General features: G+C 39.1%; 1 protein-coding gene across 8 annotated transcripts in view; it reads right to left on the bottom strand.

Annotated features, from left to right (window-relative positions):
- ptprt (protein tyrosine phosphatase receptor type T) overlaps positions 1 to 19,180 on the bottom strand; it is a 334,457-nt gene that overhangs the window by 178,700 nt on the left and 136,577 nt on the right. For all 8 annotated transcript variants that reach the window (XM_084348993.1, XM_084348986.1, XM_084348987.1 and 5 more), the window contains exons 9-10: positions 9,064 to 9,179; positions 8,527 to 8,707 (exon numbers count right to left, since the gene is read on the bottom strand). In XM_084348993.1, coding sequence (XP_084205119.1) covers positions 8,527 to 8,707; positions 9,064 to 9,179 — 297 coding nt within the window. The remainder of the gene's footprint in view (positions 1 to 8,526; positions 8,708 to 9,063; positions 9,180 to 19,180) is intronic.

Below are 19,180 nucleotides of genomic sequence, written 5' to 3'. Positions count from 1 at the left end.
GCATCAACTGAAAGAGCTTTTCAAAAACATCCTGAATATTCAGCCGTTACAGACACAAATTGAATCTAACAAAAAATAAAAAAGAGATGTGCCACAGCATTCCTCTTACACTCGAGTACTTGGTGCCATTATCCATCTTTTGTCAGACTGTCAAGGAGTTTTTAAGATGACCTCAAAGAACTCCTGTACTTATTCACTGTCAGTAGAAATGTACGTTTCTGGGAACAACAGATATGTTCAAACTTTACATTTCTTTATGTAGCAAATTTTGGTTTCTTTAGGTTTGATTTCAATTTTATGTTGTCACCCTTACAAATGTCAAAACGCCATGATCCCTCATCAAAAATATCCAGTGGTTAACACTTACAGTAAGAATGCTGAAATGGAGTCTTAAACTGTGGTCACTGGCCTGGCAGCCTTCTCGCCTATAACTCCACCACCATCACCTCCAACCCAATATGAAAGTCAGGCCGTAAACATTTAAGGTGAAAGTGATATGACGCATACTGTAGAAATGTCAACATGGTACGTACCCTATGACACGACAGAACCAGTTCTGAGGCATATGACCCTTTCTTCCTGGATCCACTGATCCAACACATCTTTTCTTTTTAGATTTTTTTAGACACTTTTGTTGACCACCCCTCCAAGAAAGTCATAGGATCTATGCTAAAGGTGGTAGGCTACTTATCTCTATGACTCTTTGAATGCATTCTGCATTTAGAAGCATATTAAATGGCATGTGCACGTATCAGCTTTGTGCAGTTTAACACAATTTGATTGCATTTTGCCTACAGATGGCATGGAAGTGACAAAATGTTTAAATGACCATAACTCAGTAGATAATTGAGTCACTTAGATCATTGCAATTTTGCATAATTCATGCTTGTAGAGCCCCAGTGTTCCCAGGCTCTGCGTATTCTATTCAAATTTGCATTTTGTCCTGCAGTACGTGTAAGATACCAATCTGGATCCAGATGCAAACTGAGAACTGCTGCATTGTTTTGACTTTTATTATTACATTCAAACAGATATTATATGCTATTTGAGTGATTTCAGGTCATGTTTGGTGTATTATGTTTTCAAACAACAGTAGTGACTCATTAGTAGCTTGGCAGCTGCGTGTTTTGATAATATTTTACTTCAGATATTCTTTTCGGAGTTATATAATTAATGTGTTGATATCTAAATGTATAATACACTGAAATAAGGACATGGAGGACACAATAAAAAAATATTCTTGGGCCAAAGAATCAGGGGTCAAAATTCCCACATGAATCACAAATATGGAGATGGGCACATAAACACACCCAAACACAAAACACACACACAATAGCAGTCAAAGAAGAAGAAGAAGAAGAAGAATATTTTGATTAGTAATTTTAAGGTGTTGATTAAGGCCCTAGCCTGTGGAGCATATCAAATTACCCGAACAAAGAAACGCAATTAGGTGCTGCCATTTTTATTCAACACCTTATCACTCAATTGTGTGTGGGTGTTCTCTCATCTTTTATGATGCACAATGTCTACCTGGATATCTGTGTGGTACCTTTGTGTGTGTGTTACTTCTGTGGCTGTGTGTGTGTAAATGCATGTGCAAGCTCTCTATGACTCACCAAGTGTACCCTGAGATTTGCATGCCGCTTTCCATCCTGTGTGAGAAAGTGTGCATCACGACTCACAAAACCTACCTGTGTGTTGGCTCTGTGTGCGTGTGTGCGTGTGTGTGTGTGTGTGTGTGTGTGTCTCTCTCTCTCTGTGTATATGCACCTTGGGGGCTGAGACAGACGAAAACAAGCTTCATTGAAAAGATAACGGCAGCTGTAACACATTAATCATAACTTGATTACCTTCCACCATGCTGCACAATGAATGGCCTGTTTTATTAAGCCAACTCTCTCTCTCTTTCCTGCATGTGTCTATGTCTCTCTCTCTCTCTCACTCCTTTTTTCTACTCCTATTTTTCTATCTCTTAACCTTGCAATCCTTAGTTAAATTCAAATTGTCTTTACTGGCATGAAATGAAATGAATCTCAGCGTTTCCTTTCTGGCTTTCATTTCTTTGGCTCTCTCTATCAGCCCCGATCCATGTTCTTGTTATAATGAGGAACAGACCTGGTTGTTTATATGGAAATTCTAATTTTTATTCTTTGTTAGTGTTCAGAACTTGTAGCAACCACTTGGGGGGAAAGCAAATTAAAAAGTGTGCATATTAGTGATATTGGGTATTATTTGCGCCGCATGTAATTAAGATATAGGTGAATGATTTTCAGCAGCTCGCTGGCTTGGTTTTAGCAAAATATATAAGTTTTCACTCGAAGACACTGGAAGACAGGAGTGTTTCTGTGTGAAGAACCAAAACTTATTGGTGTAGAAACAAACTGCATCATAAAAATTTGCAGTAATCCTTTAATTATGTTCTCTAGTTTGTGACAGTCTTCGAACATTTTTTGTTCACATCCTCAGAAAATATGACCTGACACTTGGGTTTCAGAAATAGTGAGCTGTCAACTTGACATGTGAAATCAAACATGGCATTTTTTATCTCTTTATTCGAGAAAAAAAAAAAAAAACTTACGGCGTCCTTAAATATCTAATACTAACTGTCTGCAAACTTTAGTGGCATTTTTGTTTTGATTGATGATTTAGTTTTACTGTCTATGACACAAAATCCATAAAGGATCAATTATTTGACTTACTTTTAACTACGTAGTTGTTAATTTGTTAGAAGAACTGATTTTAAAGGACATTCTTGACACCCTTTTTAAGGCAGAATGTTCACTGTAGCTGCTAAGCTAAAAGCGTTAGCCTTCGCATCGTTGGTGTAAATAACGTTTTTCAAAATTAATTTGGGATCTTGGGGCATCCAGAGACTTGGATTTCACCGGAGGAGCTGTTTGGAGACATTTTAGTGTTTTTTTTTCCTGGTTGTTTTTTACATTATATAACAAGTCTCCAGCGACGTCAGTTATTTAGAAGAATGAAGCAACAGTTTTGCTGTGAAGCTCCAGAAATGTCCTGTGGATTACAAAACCAAACCTGACTTTCCATTGGCATGGGAAAGAGAATGTAATGCATTTTCATTTTGGGGGAACGGATTAAACAGATTATTTAAATTAAAAATGATTACTTTTTCTGACACTACTAATTACAGAGGATTTCATCAGATGGTTAAAAAGGGAACTACAACATCATCTGCATAAATAGTGCCTGAAAGAGCATTTAAGTAATACTTTGTTTTGCGATATGATCAGAAAGAAAGCCCCATCATTCACTTTAATTCAGTGCCATCAGTCACTTCTAAGAATGACATATTTTTCTTTTCAAATGATGGATATCTCGTTTGAGTTGAAATACCTCATTTAGTCCTATGTTCACACGTGAAAACATGCTATAATCCAAACTATATCAACATTCTTCCAAAGCCATTTTCCATGTTTTTCAAGATTTCTTCACTGTAGAGGTTTATCCCCCCCGGGAACAAGTAAACACATCTTGGTGAAAAGCAAGCAGGAAGGAATTACCAGCAGTGCTGCTGGACTGGATTAAGATTAAATTACACATTGTGATATAAGGATTACAGGACATACTGTATATGTAATAGCTGTTATGATTTGAGACCACACTGTATTTTCCTTGTTTTTAAAGGGAAAGCAGGAGTGTTTGCTCTTCAGCAGATGTTTTGTATGAAAGAAGCATGAGTGAAGCACCTTGTTCATAACATATTTACAAAAAACCTTCTTTTTACTTCTAAATATATATATATAATATCACAGTGTCATCTCCATGAACAAGCATTGCTATAATCGGTAAGTGACAAAAGAAATGATGTTGCTATGAAACAGGCGCTTTTAAAGGTCGAACATACACAATCTTTGCAATATTAGGATGAAGAAGGATAATTGCTTTAAAGAAAGGACCAGCAGGTCTTAGTTAAAGACCTTGAATCATTTTCTTTTATTCTTCAATCATTGAAAAACATTGCTCAGCCTGTTGTGGGTAGGGAGCTTCAATGGTTCCTTGATCTACCCAATAAATGGTAAAAATTATTAAAAGCACATAAATGATAAGTTCGTTTTTACAAGTAAATGCACTTTGATGAATTGCCTTTTTGAAAAGGTGACAGCTGCATAAATAAAACAATAACAGAAGCGGATGTCTCTGATTGTTGTTTTTGTTGTTTCGTGATCTTAGGAAAAAAAAAAAGCCTGGCGCTCTGTTGATGAAAGGATTATTAAATCTCAATGACTGTGATTGTCCTCTGAGTGAAGATCGTTTTTCTCTTTAATAGGAACGGGGGTATTTATAAGGTTATAAACATGTCACAAACATCAGGATTTGAGATCAGTACTTTAATATGTAATATCTGCTTTGACTTTGAAAAGTGCTTAATCACAGACGGGATATCTAGCCTGATACAAACAACATGAAGTGAGCTATCATGATCACAAGGGGTACATTATACTATTTAAGGTCAATGATAACCCTTCCTTTTTACATGACGAAGAGTCAAAGAGATTGTTTGATGGCATGAGTAATTCTCTTAAACTACATATGACTCATCAAGCTCAAGTACACCTGGACACCAGCTGCGGTCAAGTATGATGCGCCAGTTCATGACATTAAAATGGAGAGTGAATAGTCTTGTTTTCAAATATAGGCTTGCTATTTCTTTGTTGGAGGTCACCTACACTTCAAACACGAGCAAATCTGCCAGCAAGCAAAGTTAGCAAAGCAGTTACTGTTGGTTTAAACATGGAAATGAAAGACAGACAGTTGCCTCAAATGCAACAAGTCTTTAATAGATGATTGTGTTGACTAACATGCTGAGACACAAACTCAATCAGATGCGTCTCACTCAAAGCAGGGTATGTGCAAAATGGGGAATGTAAATGTAAGAAGCAAGCAGTGTGCGCCAGCTGTAAGATTAAAATGCAATAAGCTAACAATAGCTACAGTGGTGTGGTGATATACTGCACCTATTTGTTGGGAGTATGAATTTAACAGGTGTTACATATCGTACCTTTTAAACACAGTTTGCTGATGTGAAACTGTTGTAAAAGATAATCCTCATAAGAAAAGGTTGGCAGAGGCTATGTGCTGAAGAGGCGAGGCAGCTACACTGACTTCCTCTAGCATGCATTTGATGTATAAGAGGCCTGGCGGTAAAGCAGCTGTATTGAGCCGACCTGACAGCTACCTGACAATGGGTCTTTCGTGTTTAGGTTAATAGGCTGGTGCGTACAATGAGTGGACTTGACATTTTTCTCTGAGGCAAGTCTCTCTGTGTGTTTGTGTTTGTGCATGAGTTTGTTTTTTATTTCAAATTGTCCTCTGTCATTATGAACGGATGGACAACTGGAAGAAGATACTGCAAAGAAAGTCAAACATGAAGACACACAAGCACACAACATGACCCTGGATGTATTTCAGGTAAGTACTCTCAATATCCAGACAAAACTGAAAAACACCAACCTCAAAGTACAGTCTTTGATGTACTCTGTACTCTGCACAGGTTCACTCACTAATGAAGAAAATGTCTCAGCAAACTCGCTTTAACATACTTCCACCCACAAGAAGCCATTTCAACTTTCTGACTTTTATATTTCTTTAGACATCTGAACTTTTTATAAACTCTGAGAGGCAATTAGCATTGCAGTGGCATGCAGCAGAACAAAAGCAATCAGTTTTCTGGGTAAACACTGAAAATCTTCAGCTTGTAAGCAGGATGTAACGAAGAAAGAAGCATGACTTTACAACAATTATAGATGTGCCTAATTAACAATGTTGGATGCCTCACAGTGAGGCAGCCAGAGCGTTTGTGACTTAGCATGATGGTTCAGACTATTGGTGTGTGTTTGTTTGCATATTAATCTTATAAGTGAAGCTTCCAGCAGGTAAAACAATTAAGTTGGACATGATTAAAACCTGAGAAGATCCCATCCTGAGATTACTGGTTATGAACTAAGATGAGTCCTGTGTGAGAGAGAAAATGTTCTATCCTAATAGCAAATCCCTCATTTTTTCCCCTTAACACAGGTTAAAGTATATTTCTATGCCATCAGCAACATTAAAAAGTGTAAGGAGAACCATATATGTGTGTGTGTGTGTGAGTGTGTGTGTGTGAGAAGCTGCTTAATTTGCTGGAGCCCAAGCTCTATAAAGCCATTACCGTACAAACAGCAATTAGCCTCCGTGTGAACAATTGCTGTTCTGTTCCCTAATTACTGAATTACAACCGGGAGATTAACGATGGTTAAATAAAAAACAATTAAGAACAAAACAATTACAGCTTTTTTCCTTCCCCCCAAAGCCATTCCTACTCCCCAGTCATGTTAACTCCTTTTAAAGGCTTCAAACAACTTCAGTATGTGTGTGTTCAGCTAGTAAAGGTAGGATTTTCAGGCTGAGATGTGATGTTCCCCAGAAGCTAAATTCAGAGGATATTAGTTGTGAGATCAGGAGAAGAACAGCGAGCCCCGAGGAGGGTGGGAAAGAGATGAGAGATTTGGGATCATTAGAACGATGTTTTTATCCTGCTTATCAGGCATTGCTCTAATGGATTCGAGCTATTCCAGTGTATCGCAGGCATGTTATTGAGAGAAACGTGAAGCCTCAATGAATTATAAGAAGTAGTACTGGCTGGGGCAAATGCTCTGTTCTGAATTAGTAGAACACGGAGCCCTGTGGAAAAGGGAAAAGGAGTTTAAAATGTTGTTGTTTTGAAATAATTTGAACTCCTAGGGTGCATTTATATCTGAGGCATTAATGAATTATGTCAGTACGTCCTGTAGCTTTTCAGGCTCAAGGGCACAGTGAAAAGACATAGCTGATGATTGGAGCAATTTTGGATGTTGCAAGGATTACACCTGTGATCCCGTGATTACACATCTAATATGTCTCTAAATGCTATCCTGGTTTGCTCTTTAGCCGCCGGATGTTGCACCTTCTGCACCAGAGAGTTGCTAACTTTGTCTGTTTAATAGTGGGCAGCAGCATGATAATCAAAGTTATTTAGAGCAGCTGCAGGGAACGTTCAGCCTCTTTTCAAGCGGTATGAGCACCACCACAACTTGTTGTTAAGATCTTGTTCAGCTAGCATGTGCATTTGTTTTGGAAGCAAATCAAAGAAAGACGTTATGTATTTTAAATACATTTTTCTCTTTTGTCAGGATGCATAGTCATGAGGTTATATATCAATCCATGGCTATATGAGATGAATAACTATAATATGACAATGGCAAAACAAGTTCAACCTTGTGTTAGTGCCGTTCATACACCTAGGTTACATGTAAACCTATACTACTTATTTCTATTTCAGTTAATTTTTAGTTTATTGTTGTACTGAACTTGTCTTACTTCTATGTTTATTCTACTAGGCACCGGTTTTTACATTTAACTCCTGAAACACTTTATATTTTGTATATTTCACTAATATTTAATGCTCTTTATTGTCTTAACTGGGCCCAGTGTGTGACTCTGACCCAGAGAACCCACTGGTTGCTAGTAATTTGATTGATTGTACTTTATATTTTTGTAGCAGTCTCTGGCACAACAGTTTCCTTTGTGATTAATAAAGTATATCTTATCTATCTTAGCACAAAACAGATTTGGTTGCTCGGTAATTGTAATTTAGTTGAGAAAGCTGAAGTTAAAGCTGAAGCATTCCCTCATAATGTCATGATGCTACAGGGAATTTGACCTGGTGGCAGGCATTAAGGAATTTATATAGAAATAGCCAATCTTCTCACTGATGGTCTCATTTGCTTATGTAGGTCATAGCATCAGTGTTAAATTGAGACTGTTTTACAACCAGTTAAAGCTCCTTGTAGTAGCTTTAATGACAGCTTCTGAGACTAAGTCATTGAGGCTGAAACACTACAAAAACAAGAAAAAAAGGTTGAGTGACATCTCCGTTTCTCCCTCTGAGCAATTATTTGACTGGTTTTATTTGGTGTTAATGTAAAGAATATTGATGCAGGTTTTGGAGTTTAAGCAAAAACCTAAAAGAGATGATGGCAACAATCAGAGTGACAGTTTTCTAATAGGAGGACACAAGCTGCAATACACTGATACAAGACCTCCTGCAAAAAATGCTTTGTATGTAATTCTGTTTACATGTGATATGGTCTCGATACCTATTCAGTAATGATTAAAATCTTCCACCCTAAAGGCTCATTTATACTGCCTTTACATCCAAACAATACATACGATTTCCTGCTAGATACGACTGGTACTGCTCGGTTTCATCTGCATCCTTAAGCTTTAAGAAAACAGGCACAAATGTCCTTATACCTATCCCCAGTTGAACATAAATAAGCCTAAACATGACATCCTTTCTGTAGGAAGCCAGTTTTCCGTTGCTGCTGTCAGAAATGTAAAATAAATATTTTTGTGTTTGTACAAGACGCACCAAACAGACGCGAGTCACTGGAATAGCTACAGCTGCCATGAAATGGCTAGTTATAGGCTAAATACATACGTTTTATACAGTTTGAATACATTTTCACACATGGTGTCACTCACCATCCTCCTCTGTCTGTTTGACTATCTCCTCACTCTCCTTGCTGCCCTCGGGGTTGGCAAGGACCAGCCGCAGTCTGACTGTGACAAAGGGCCTCAGGCCTCTCAGGGTGTAATGTGACGACGTCTGGATCAACTCCTCTGCTGCAAACTCCTGCTGGTTAAACACATACTGGTACTGCACCTGAAAAACACAGAGAGATACATGTCATTTATTTCACTCTAACCTGGTTAAAAACAATGCTTACTAATGCAGAGCTGCCCTTATGTAAAGCACCTAGTGCAGAGTGGAGAATGCTGAATATTGAAGTTTAGAGGTTAAGGGATGTGTCACCTCTAGTTACAAACCATGATCGTTTTAGGATATCACGATATTTGCTGTTGTGAATGAGGTTATACATTTCAGAAGGCATTTTATAATGAAGCACTTCCCAAAACTTAACATGATCTTTGCCACCGATTCTCACTGCTGTCAGATAATGCTTCATAATGGAGAATAATTAATGTTGCAGAGGATATAGTGTGGCCAGCTGTGCGTACCGTCAGATTGTAGCTGTGGCAGCGTGTCACAGCGTACCCAAACGTCTCCCACTGTATAGTCAGCTGGCGGGCTCTGACATCCACCACATTGACGTTTTGGGGACCGTGGACTGGATCTGAAGGAGAGATGAAAAAAAAGAAGAAAGAAATTAGTTTTTCAGCCAAGAAGAAGAGACAGCAGGTTGATGGAAGAAGAGATTTTGAGGACACAGCAATTTTAGCTAATATGCAGATACTCTCACTAAATGATGATAAGTTAGAGACTTATGAACTACGTTACGGGACAAGCTTTCAACCCTCTCACGAAGGTCGCCCGGTTGTCCCAAAAGTATTCTTTAAATCTAAATTAGACCTTCCCCATCTCTACTGGTAGCCTATACAAGCCTGTGGACAATTTCTTTAGTCATTTAATGCTGCTGGACTTTGGATTTCTTTGCCTCAGCTCAGTGCCTCCAGCACAACACCGATTAAGACACTTTGGAGCTGCATAAATACTGTCAATTTAGGGAAACTGTGCCATATATTGAGTTCATTATTCATGGTATGCTCCTAAGCCCTATTTGCACCGAACTAGTATTATCTGGAGTCCTCTTAATCCCCTGCAAAATCTGGCATGTCTGTGATTTGTAAAGTAAAAATTCCACCACAAGTTACCAAACTTCACCAAACACAATGTGCAAATCAGCATTTGGGGATTTTTTTGTCTTGTCAGATAACAAATATGAGAGCAGGAGCTGCAAATGTGTACGTATTTGAAACCTATCTTCAATCTTCAATTGATAAACATCTCAAGAGTATCCTTCCCACAGATTTCTAGAGAATCTAGTGCCAACCAATCACTTGGATGTCCCTTCCTTTCCTAATAATCCAACACACCCTTTTGGGATTGGCAGCTAAATCAGCCAGTTAAATAATATCAATATTCAACAGAATCAGGTGATATATTTATTAAAAAAGTCACATATGGGTAATTTGGTTCAGTGCCTTGCTCAAGGCTATTACAATGGGACATGAGGGCTGTGAACGGGTTCACAGGTTCCAACCTGTCATCTATTAATCACTGGGAAATCTGTCTGACCACTAGGCCACGCTGCATCATTACAGGACGGTCCAGATTCACGAACCAGAGATCACAACAGAAGTCCCTGTATTGATCTACAGACATTTGGAGTGGTTAGCACTGCCTCATGCCCATATGTCACACACGCACGCACACACACACACACAGAACATTGTTCCAGCCATATGTTGGGCTCTCATCCCCAGGTTTGTGTACCACGACTGAGTGCACACTAACAAGCCTGTTCAAAACAATCTTTCTGTCTGCCTAATTAGTTTCTATCAGCAAACGATGGCATCCAAAACAGGTCACTGCATAATTACAGAAGCTACCATATATAGCTCAATTTCTCCCATGAAAATGAAAACTTTGCTAACAATGTGTATGATGTCCAAAATCTGTAAAGAACAGACACCTACACAGGAGAAATGAGTTCTGGCATTGAAGTAAAAACTCATTCATTATGTCTGATCAGTGTTGGAAGAACAACTTAGCTAATGAATTAGTGACAGCTTAGAGGAATCATTTCTTCGCAAGAACTGAACACTCATCCTCCTGCAGAATTTTACCATCAAAGGTTTGAAAAGTAGTTTTGTTTTAGTAGTTTTTAAACTCAGTAAACCTTTATAATCAATTCAGTTTGTTCACCCTCAACACACTGAATTCATTCCAGTGAGTGAGATGATCGCAACATTTTAAAATAAGCTTCGTTCGATGAATGTTTTGTGTGTAACATTCTAACCATGGTAAATGTTTCTCTTCACAAAAAATAAAATGGAGAAACATCTAATTCTACTGTTATTTTTAACTGATGCTAAGTCTGTCTATCAGGGATATTTAGTATATTTTTTCACTTTTTCAATCTCTATAAAGTGACCAGAAATCAGTCAATTATCCTTTAGTGTTCTCATTAACCCATCTTGGCCAATAAGTGATTATACTTTGCTGCTTGAAAATGGAGAAGCCAGACATGTTGGCACCTCCTAAATTAATTAATCAACCTAAATGACTTGAAATGTAACTTTAAATCCAAAAAGATTGTGCGTGAAGGCAGTTGAGTGCATTATGAAGATTGTTCAAACAAGCCGCTTACTGAAATTTAAGATCAGCCTAATTAGACAAGATTAGACAACGGCACCATGGATAAGCCATCTTAGAGGCCATCTGAGACAGGAGACAAGGGTTTCAGTTGTCAACATGTATGTGTATGTGTGTGTGTGTGTGTGTGCGTGTATGTGTGTGTGTCCGTGTGCCTGCAGACATGGAAAAGCTATATGCTCAAGAATGAGAAGTTGTTGAATTTGTGTTGTTGCGTTTGTGAGTCTGGGTGCAGACTTTGGGCCCCCTGGCGTGCTTTATGGTTTTAAGAGTCTATGTTTCTACTTAGAAGGCCAAAGCCCATAAAGTAATCTGCTATTCCTGGATAAGACTGCGGCAGACTGACATTTGGCAGCCAAGAAAGCAGCAGGAGGGAGATGATATAGGCCTAACCAACGAATAACCCAATCCTCAGGTCAGCACAGCAGGCAATATGCTTTCACACTGCTCACATACTGTCCCCAGAAAATAGGACTGTACTTCATCTGATTGAGGCTGACGCAGATGGGCTGATGGCCTCTGATGAAGAAAAAATGCATGTCATCATGCAGCACTCAGACTGGAAAAATGACCCATTCTGACAAATAATTCTCATAATATCCACTTTCCTTTTACAGGTAATACATTTACTTGAGTTCCTGTTTGTCTGGCACGCAGCAGGACACAGGCAGATAAACCTTGAGCCAGTGAACCACTGGTGCGATTGTTACGGTATTACAGTATCAGATTTACATTATTTCATGGACGGAAACAAGCAAAAATTTGATTACAAAGTCTAAGTTCCTAATTTTAGGATCGAGAAATTGAGCTACATTAGAGTATACATGATAGTCATGGCGGGGTGAAGCAATTAGCTGGAGTAGTTTGGTTTACATAACACGAAAAATAATTGTACAAATTTGAAATCTAAATCTGCCATATGATACATGGGTCAGACCATCACGTGACGCACACTGGCCAAGAAAACCTTATGTTTTATATATATTTTATGTATATAAAATAACAACAATGATCATTTAGTACAATAGTTAAGTCAAGTCAATTCTATTTATAAAGCAGGAAATCATATCACTTGACACTTTTCATATAAAGCAGGTCTAGACCATTCACTTTAATTTACAGACACCCAAACAATCCCCCCATCAGCAAGCACATGGCAACTGTGGCAAGGAAAAAAAAGTCTTCTAACCCAGATTCCAGGAGGGCCTTCGATAGATTAATTTCCTGACAGCAGTGTAAACATGTTATCAAAGAGGGAGATAAAAACTGACAAAGACCTTGTTTTCAGAGTCAAAGTCCTCTGGAGAACAAACGTGAACTAACCTGTAATTATGCATGCTTAAACAGATCAAGTGATGTACCTATAATGAACGCACACTGTAATTCCTCAATTACAGAGACATAATCACTCATCACTGAGCTGGAGAGAAAGAATGAAATAACCAGTTTTCCCAAAGAATAGCAATAAATCAAAGCTCCTCTCTCTGAAATGACTCTCAATTCTGCAAAGACTCAAACCATGTTAGCTAAATCAGATCCATGCTCGGAGGTCTGGAGAGGAGCAGGCCAAAAACAACAAATAGCAGCCAACCAAATCCCCCTCGCCAACCACCACAACCACTGCCACCCACTTAATCCACTGGTCTCTCAGTTGGGTATGGTGGAAGCTAATCTTTCAGATAATCTGGCTAGCGCTCAGTTGGAGTCCCTCTAAACAGATTGCCAATTTCTGTTTTGGGAAACACCGTGGCGGGGGTGGGGGAGGTTAATACAACAAAATGAAAACAAACCGGAGAGATTCCACCAGTCGTAAATAAGATGACTATCAAAATTAAGGCTTCAATAAGTATTACGTTGCATTAAATACAATCACTGGTATTGCTGTACAATCCCACCAAACATTTGTTTAAGAGCTTATCCTCTGCCTCCCAACAAATCTAATGCCTTTCCAACTGTGGCCACTATGTCAGAACTGCTGCACAGAGCAGCACTGGTCCCCAGGGTCTGGTGTGCCATGTTTGTTTCTTTTTAAATATGTGTTAAAATCAAAAACCCTAACAATGTCTTCTGACAACTACATACAGATGGAGATAAAGACCAAGAAAGAAGACGGTTCGACATGATGAGGATGGAGAGAGATGCTGAGAGGGAGAGAGAGGGGAGCTGGAGAGCAGGAGAGGTTATTTGAATTATAACTTTGTTTACATCGTTAGGTCGATCATGGTATCTCCCAGGCTGCCCTTGGTCGTGACAAATGTCAGATTTGCCACATCATCCATCTGATTTATTCTCTCTTCCTCCTTCCCCTCCTCTCTTTCACTCCATCCACATCTAAATTCTTCTTTCCTCCATCAGTTTCAACCTCTTCTGTGCATCTATTCAAAAGCTCTCTAAACTCAATTGCAGCTGAAACACTGACAATGAGAAGTGAGAGGTAAAAAGAAAAGCTCAGCAAGGTGTGATGAAGTCCACGACGTATGTATAAAACAAGAAGGATGAATGGATAGGTGACTGCCTGGACTGACCACTGGATGAATAAATGCACCGATGGATATATGGAGAGAAAAGAGTGGTCAGTTATGTATGCAGGAGGAAGAACAATCATACCTCTGGAGGGACATAGCCCCAGCTCTGGGCACGGCTTCCACCCTCATTAATCAGGATGGGTCAAGGGTTGGCATGTTAGCTATCACACGCTGCGAAAGGGCAGTTTAGATGGCACAGCTGGCGCATAATGTGACAGGGCCAAACAGTGAGTCATGTTGCAGCCAGACGTGGTCTCATTCTCCCTGTGGTGGACCAGGGGGATACAAGTGGCCCTTGATATGCCCATTAAAAGGACAACAGAAGCTACAGCTAGCCACAAGCTTGCTATCCTGCAACTAAAAAAATGTCACAGACTACAAATAGCCCTTGACTGCACTTTATACCGGACTACTGCTCCGGTACAGTGCAGCATTTGGTTTTGAACACACCACATCAACCTTCAAGCCTCTATTGTGCCTTTCCAATGGCAATTTTGGCCGTGCAGAGTCAAACCATGCCATGCTGATTTGCTCTTCCATTACCAGTTCAACTGTGCCAGATGAAGCAGAGTTGAGCCCAGGATGGACCCTCTCCAGCATGGGACCAAAGAGCACCTGCCAACCTCGAGGCAGGCTGCTGTGATGTCTCACAGATGTGGCCGAACCCTCACTACACCCCGTGTTTCCTCAAACAAGCCTCTGTGGTGATACTCACCTCATGTCGGTGCAGGAGACCAGACAGAAAGGCATGTTTTAAAGTCTCTGTGTGATCAGCTCGCAGTACTTTTGTTGCTTCTAACTGAATCTTTTTAGCTTCTCTACTATGTCCCAATTTGTACTTATATCACCATTTCATAGTGATCACTTTTAGCTGTTTCTGGAGACGTGTTGAGTAACAGCTTCAAAGTAAAAGCTTTTAAATAATTAAAATTTTATTGTGAAGAATTTAGAAGGTGCTCTATGAAGTTTTTTTTTAATTTAATTTTATATTTAGCGGACCCTGCCACCTTTCTAGCTTCAAACAGTGTTCTGGGGACCTTATTTTCCTCTGAGAACAGCTTGTTTATTCACTTATGGAATAAAAACATATTTCTGAGTTAGTATTATTAACTCATTTATATTGGAATCATAAAAATTCTGGGTTTCTGGGGAGAGTGTACTGCTGCTCCTTTGAGCACTATTCAAGACAAGTGCGTCATTAGTTAAAGACACACCTTCAAACAGGCTGCCCTGCCGTAATGCAAATGTCAAATGACTGACACGTCGGGCTGAAGTGCCGAATCAAACTGTTCAAGCTGAGCCAGTGCATGTGTATAGAAAAGCACTGTGCAAAGTTTTTTGGTGGCAATACCACCTTTCAAATTAATCTGACAGTGAAGTCTTTTATTATACAAAAATGAGACAATCCAGGTGGAAATTGCTTAAATCTGTAAGTGTCTTTTGTGTGTTATGGGCATATGGAAATGTACTGGGAAAATGAGGAAACTATCTGCAGTGCATAACACGGAAACGCTTTCAGAATGTGGAGGATGGAAATGGAGCTGACCCCCACAGCACGTCTATTATAAGATAATACCCGTGGTTAAGTGTATAATAACCAAAAACCAGGTCTTCAAGCACTCCGATTGACTTTTCCTTGACTTTTCTACAACTCTGAACTGAACTGTGTGTGATCATCTTCACTATGCCGGCTAACAAGCATACTGTATGTGCCGGTGGATAGTACCAATCCCCTGTTGATTTGACCTGAGGTAGAGATAAAGTCGTTCTGCCTGCCTTTGAAAGTACTTAGGGGCCTATTGGATGTTTTGGCAGGTAGATATCTAGTTCAGGCAACGGCCTAGTGAAGCATTGTGTTTTGGGATGCCTTCGTGAATCTGATGAATGAGCAGCAGAAATGGAGCCATTAATCCAAAGACTTTAGGGAGCCGTTCCGGGGAGAGGAGGGGAGGAAAAGGAGGAGTGGAAATCAATCTTGCTACCTCCCTATGCTCCCCATCCTCCTCTATGTTGCTCTCCTGTTCCTTTTGTTTTTGTCTCATTCTTTCCCCTCTTCTGATTTTTAAATGTGTTCCTGTGACGTCAATAATTGCTTATTTCTATTTTTGTCTGTCTGTCTTTTAGCCTCACGTTTTTTGTCTTCCCTGTCCATGCGTGTCTGTTTTATATTTTCTCTCATCAGCTTTCCTCCTTCCATCTTTGTCCTTTCCCGTCTGCCTCTTGTGCTCTTTCTCCCATACTGTGATTTCAATAACTCATTTACCATCCCAGTTTTTCACCATATTTGCTCTATTCTAAATTTTAAATCTAAAATTCTTAAGCACAGCTTTTGCAGGACTTTTCATCTCAAGTTTGAGCTCTTGTTAGACACATAATGTAAATAATGTTAATGGTTTGGTTTGATGTGAAGATGTAATCCACTGGCTGTGTAAAAATAAGTCATGCACTACTGTGAATGGCTTAAAAAAATGAGAGAAGTACAGTGACTTCCTGAAGGGATTCATGACCATGCCCCTACAATTCATATTCCAGTTCCAAGGAATCCTAATACACATACTGTAATTAGCACCTACTGTAGAAGCAAAGGAAAAATCACATTGGTCCTAAAAGTTTCTTTCTCACAAATGTACCATGACCATGAAATGTAATGGCAAATTATTGTGGTTAAGACCATTACCATGTTCATGGATCAGGTTTCATTATGATGAAAGTTGGATTGGGGAGTCATAATCTATTCAACCTCATGCTATTAGAAAGTAGTCGTCCAGAAAACATATCTGGAGCTTCACAGCAAAAAAGGCATTCTCCTTAACAACTGAACTAGATTGAAACTTGTTAAAAAACATCGAAAACAGCAGACAATTTACTGACAATGATTTTAAAAGACCCTTGATGCTTGGTTGAGCGTGTGCACCCACTTCAGAAACGGTGTGCGCTTACGCTTTTAGCTCAGAGTGCTAATAACATCAATTTGGATCTCGGGGCTTCCAGAGACTTGGACTTGGAGTTTTTTGGTAGTTTTCCTACGTTTAAAAATAAAACCCCATTGACTTTGCTGTGACTTTGCTTCTTGGACTACGAATGCGAATTGATAAGGGAATGTGTCCTTGTTGCGCCACTTGTTACTTCTAATCGATCTACATTGTCTCCTTAGGTTTACAAACCGCAAAGCAAAGAGTGGGAGTTTGTATCTAGAGGAAAAGGATGGTGGAAGGGCACTTTCAAGGTAGTAAATAAAAGAAAATAAGCATAAAGAGACGCACAGTTGTTTGTCACTTGTGGTACATAAAATGGACTTTCCAAGGCTTCAATTGCAACAAGCTTATGTACTCCAATAAATAGAACTGCACTCCACCTGTTTCTAAGAGTGTATTAAAAAAAATAGGATAGGCTTCAGTATACCCTCATCGGCCTTGCCCACATGACGAAACAATTCTTGCTGGTCTTTTTGCTATTGTGCTGTTAAGTAGAGCCTTGTGCCTCTCTCTCTCTCTCTCTCTCTCTCTCTCTCTCTCTCCACAGCCTCTTGTGCCTCCGCTATGCTCTACCTCTTTCTGGCTTTCAGTGTTTTGGATTCTTTCTCTGTTCTATATTCACAAAGACCTAAAAGGCAAAAACATTCAAAAAATTAAAGTAAAAAAACAGGTGTAAAAGAAGAGTTGGTGTCAGAGAGAAACCATGGAGAGCTTCCCTCTGGGAGAAACATGGCAGGGACAACTTTTTGTTCCGGGCTCTGTATGTGTGTGTGTGTGTTTGTGTGCACGTGAGTGTGTTTGTTTCTATGTTGTGCATAAGGAAATTACATATAACCAGAGCTATAAGGGCCAAAGGCTACAAATACAATTAATACGAGAGATCTTAAAAGCTCCAGCCACTTCAACAGACACACACACCCACACCACACATCCCTGAGGCTGGTGTTGCTTCAGCATTAGCCGTGTGACCGTTGATATGTTGCAGAGGTTGCACTTTTAATCTGCATCCTCACACCGAAGAAATAACAGCCTAACCTCTACCTAAACAGACACACACACACACACACACACACACACACACACACACACACACACACACACACACACACACAGAGGCAAACTCTCCTGTGAAGAAGACCCTTCGAGGCAAACAAGCTAGATCAGAAGAAACCCTCATGGCGGCTTTCGCCCTCCTCGGATTTAACAAAAGTGTGAGTTGTTTGTGTGTAAGTGCATGTTTATGTGTAGGGTTTTATTGCTCTGACCAAACTAAAGTACCTATAATTCCCTTCATATAAATAACATATATACATATAGAAACACACCGACATACACACACAGACACACACATGCACACACATTCCCTTTTCACCAAAGCACTTAAGGACGTTCTAAGATTCACCTCATTAATAAAAATAAAAGTGAAGTATATAATATTTCATCTGAAGTACCTCAATAGCACCCTCATCAAATTATCAGCCTCTTAATCATGACAGCTTTAAGAATGTCATTAAATTGGCTCATTGCCTCCACACACACACACACACACACACACGAAAAACGAAAACCTCTACATGTTTTGTTCTTTTCAGATAAGACATTGATCGCTGATGTTCACCCTAATCCCCTAATGTTTAAGCAGATGCAACAATAAAATGCACAGAAACACAAACAAACAACCTAAAACATACAAATACACACCAAACTCATTCCTGAACACACTCAACACACACACACACAAGCAGACGCAGACAAGGGGAGACCCTGTAGCTTCGTGACTTGGATAAATTGGATTAAATCGACTAGCAGCAGATGCCTTTTAGTGGATTTTAATTATGTCTCGCTGCATGGGACCAACTACTGAGACTTAAACCATAACTCACAGCCTCAGACATAAACGGCAGAATTTCTTTAACTTTGGGGAGCAACTGAAGCTCAAAGATTTTCAGAGAAAACTTTATCAGGACAATGAATCAGAGGTAATTGCATGCATTGGGGCTCCAGACTAGATTTTTACACAGGTATCACTAATGCTCCTAAGTTTTCAAGGTTTCGGTGCACCCAATAATATATTTTCATTTTATTTGTTAACACATGATGTCAATGACTGTAAACAGGAACAGAGGCAGAATAATAATTCTAATCACAGCACACGCAACAAAAAATGTCGATAATCTCAATTCTAAAAAATGTAAAAAATTAATTTGATGAAGTTTAAAGTACATGTCAAACTCAAATAAATAAATAAACTTAAAATGTTATTGGGGTATTAAAAAAACAATTCATATAAAAGTTTAAACATAGTGTTGAAAATAGATACATTCATACACAGAACTGTTAAATATCAGGCGCACCAGTGTGACCATCATTTTTAGAATGGGAAGCTACAAACAAACAAATAGACCAAAAAAGATAACATTTTATTTGATAATAAATGATGAATTATTAATTATTAATAA

Source organism: Pagrus pagrus (assembly GCF_965226575.1).
Source record: "Pagrus pagrus genome assembly, chromosome: 3".
Classification (NCBI taxonomy): domain Eukaryota; kingdom Metazoa; phylum Chordata; class Actinopteri; order Spariformes; family Sparidae; genus Pagrus; species Pagrus pagrus.
This window is presented reverse-complemented; position numbering and strand designations above follow the sequence as displayed.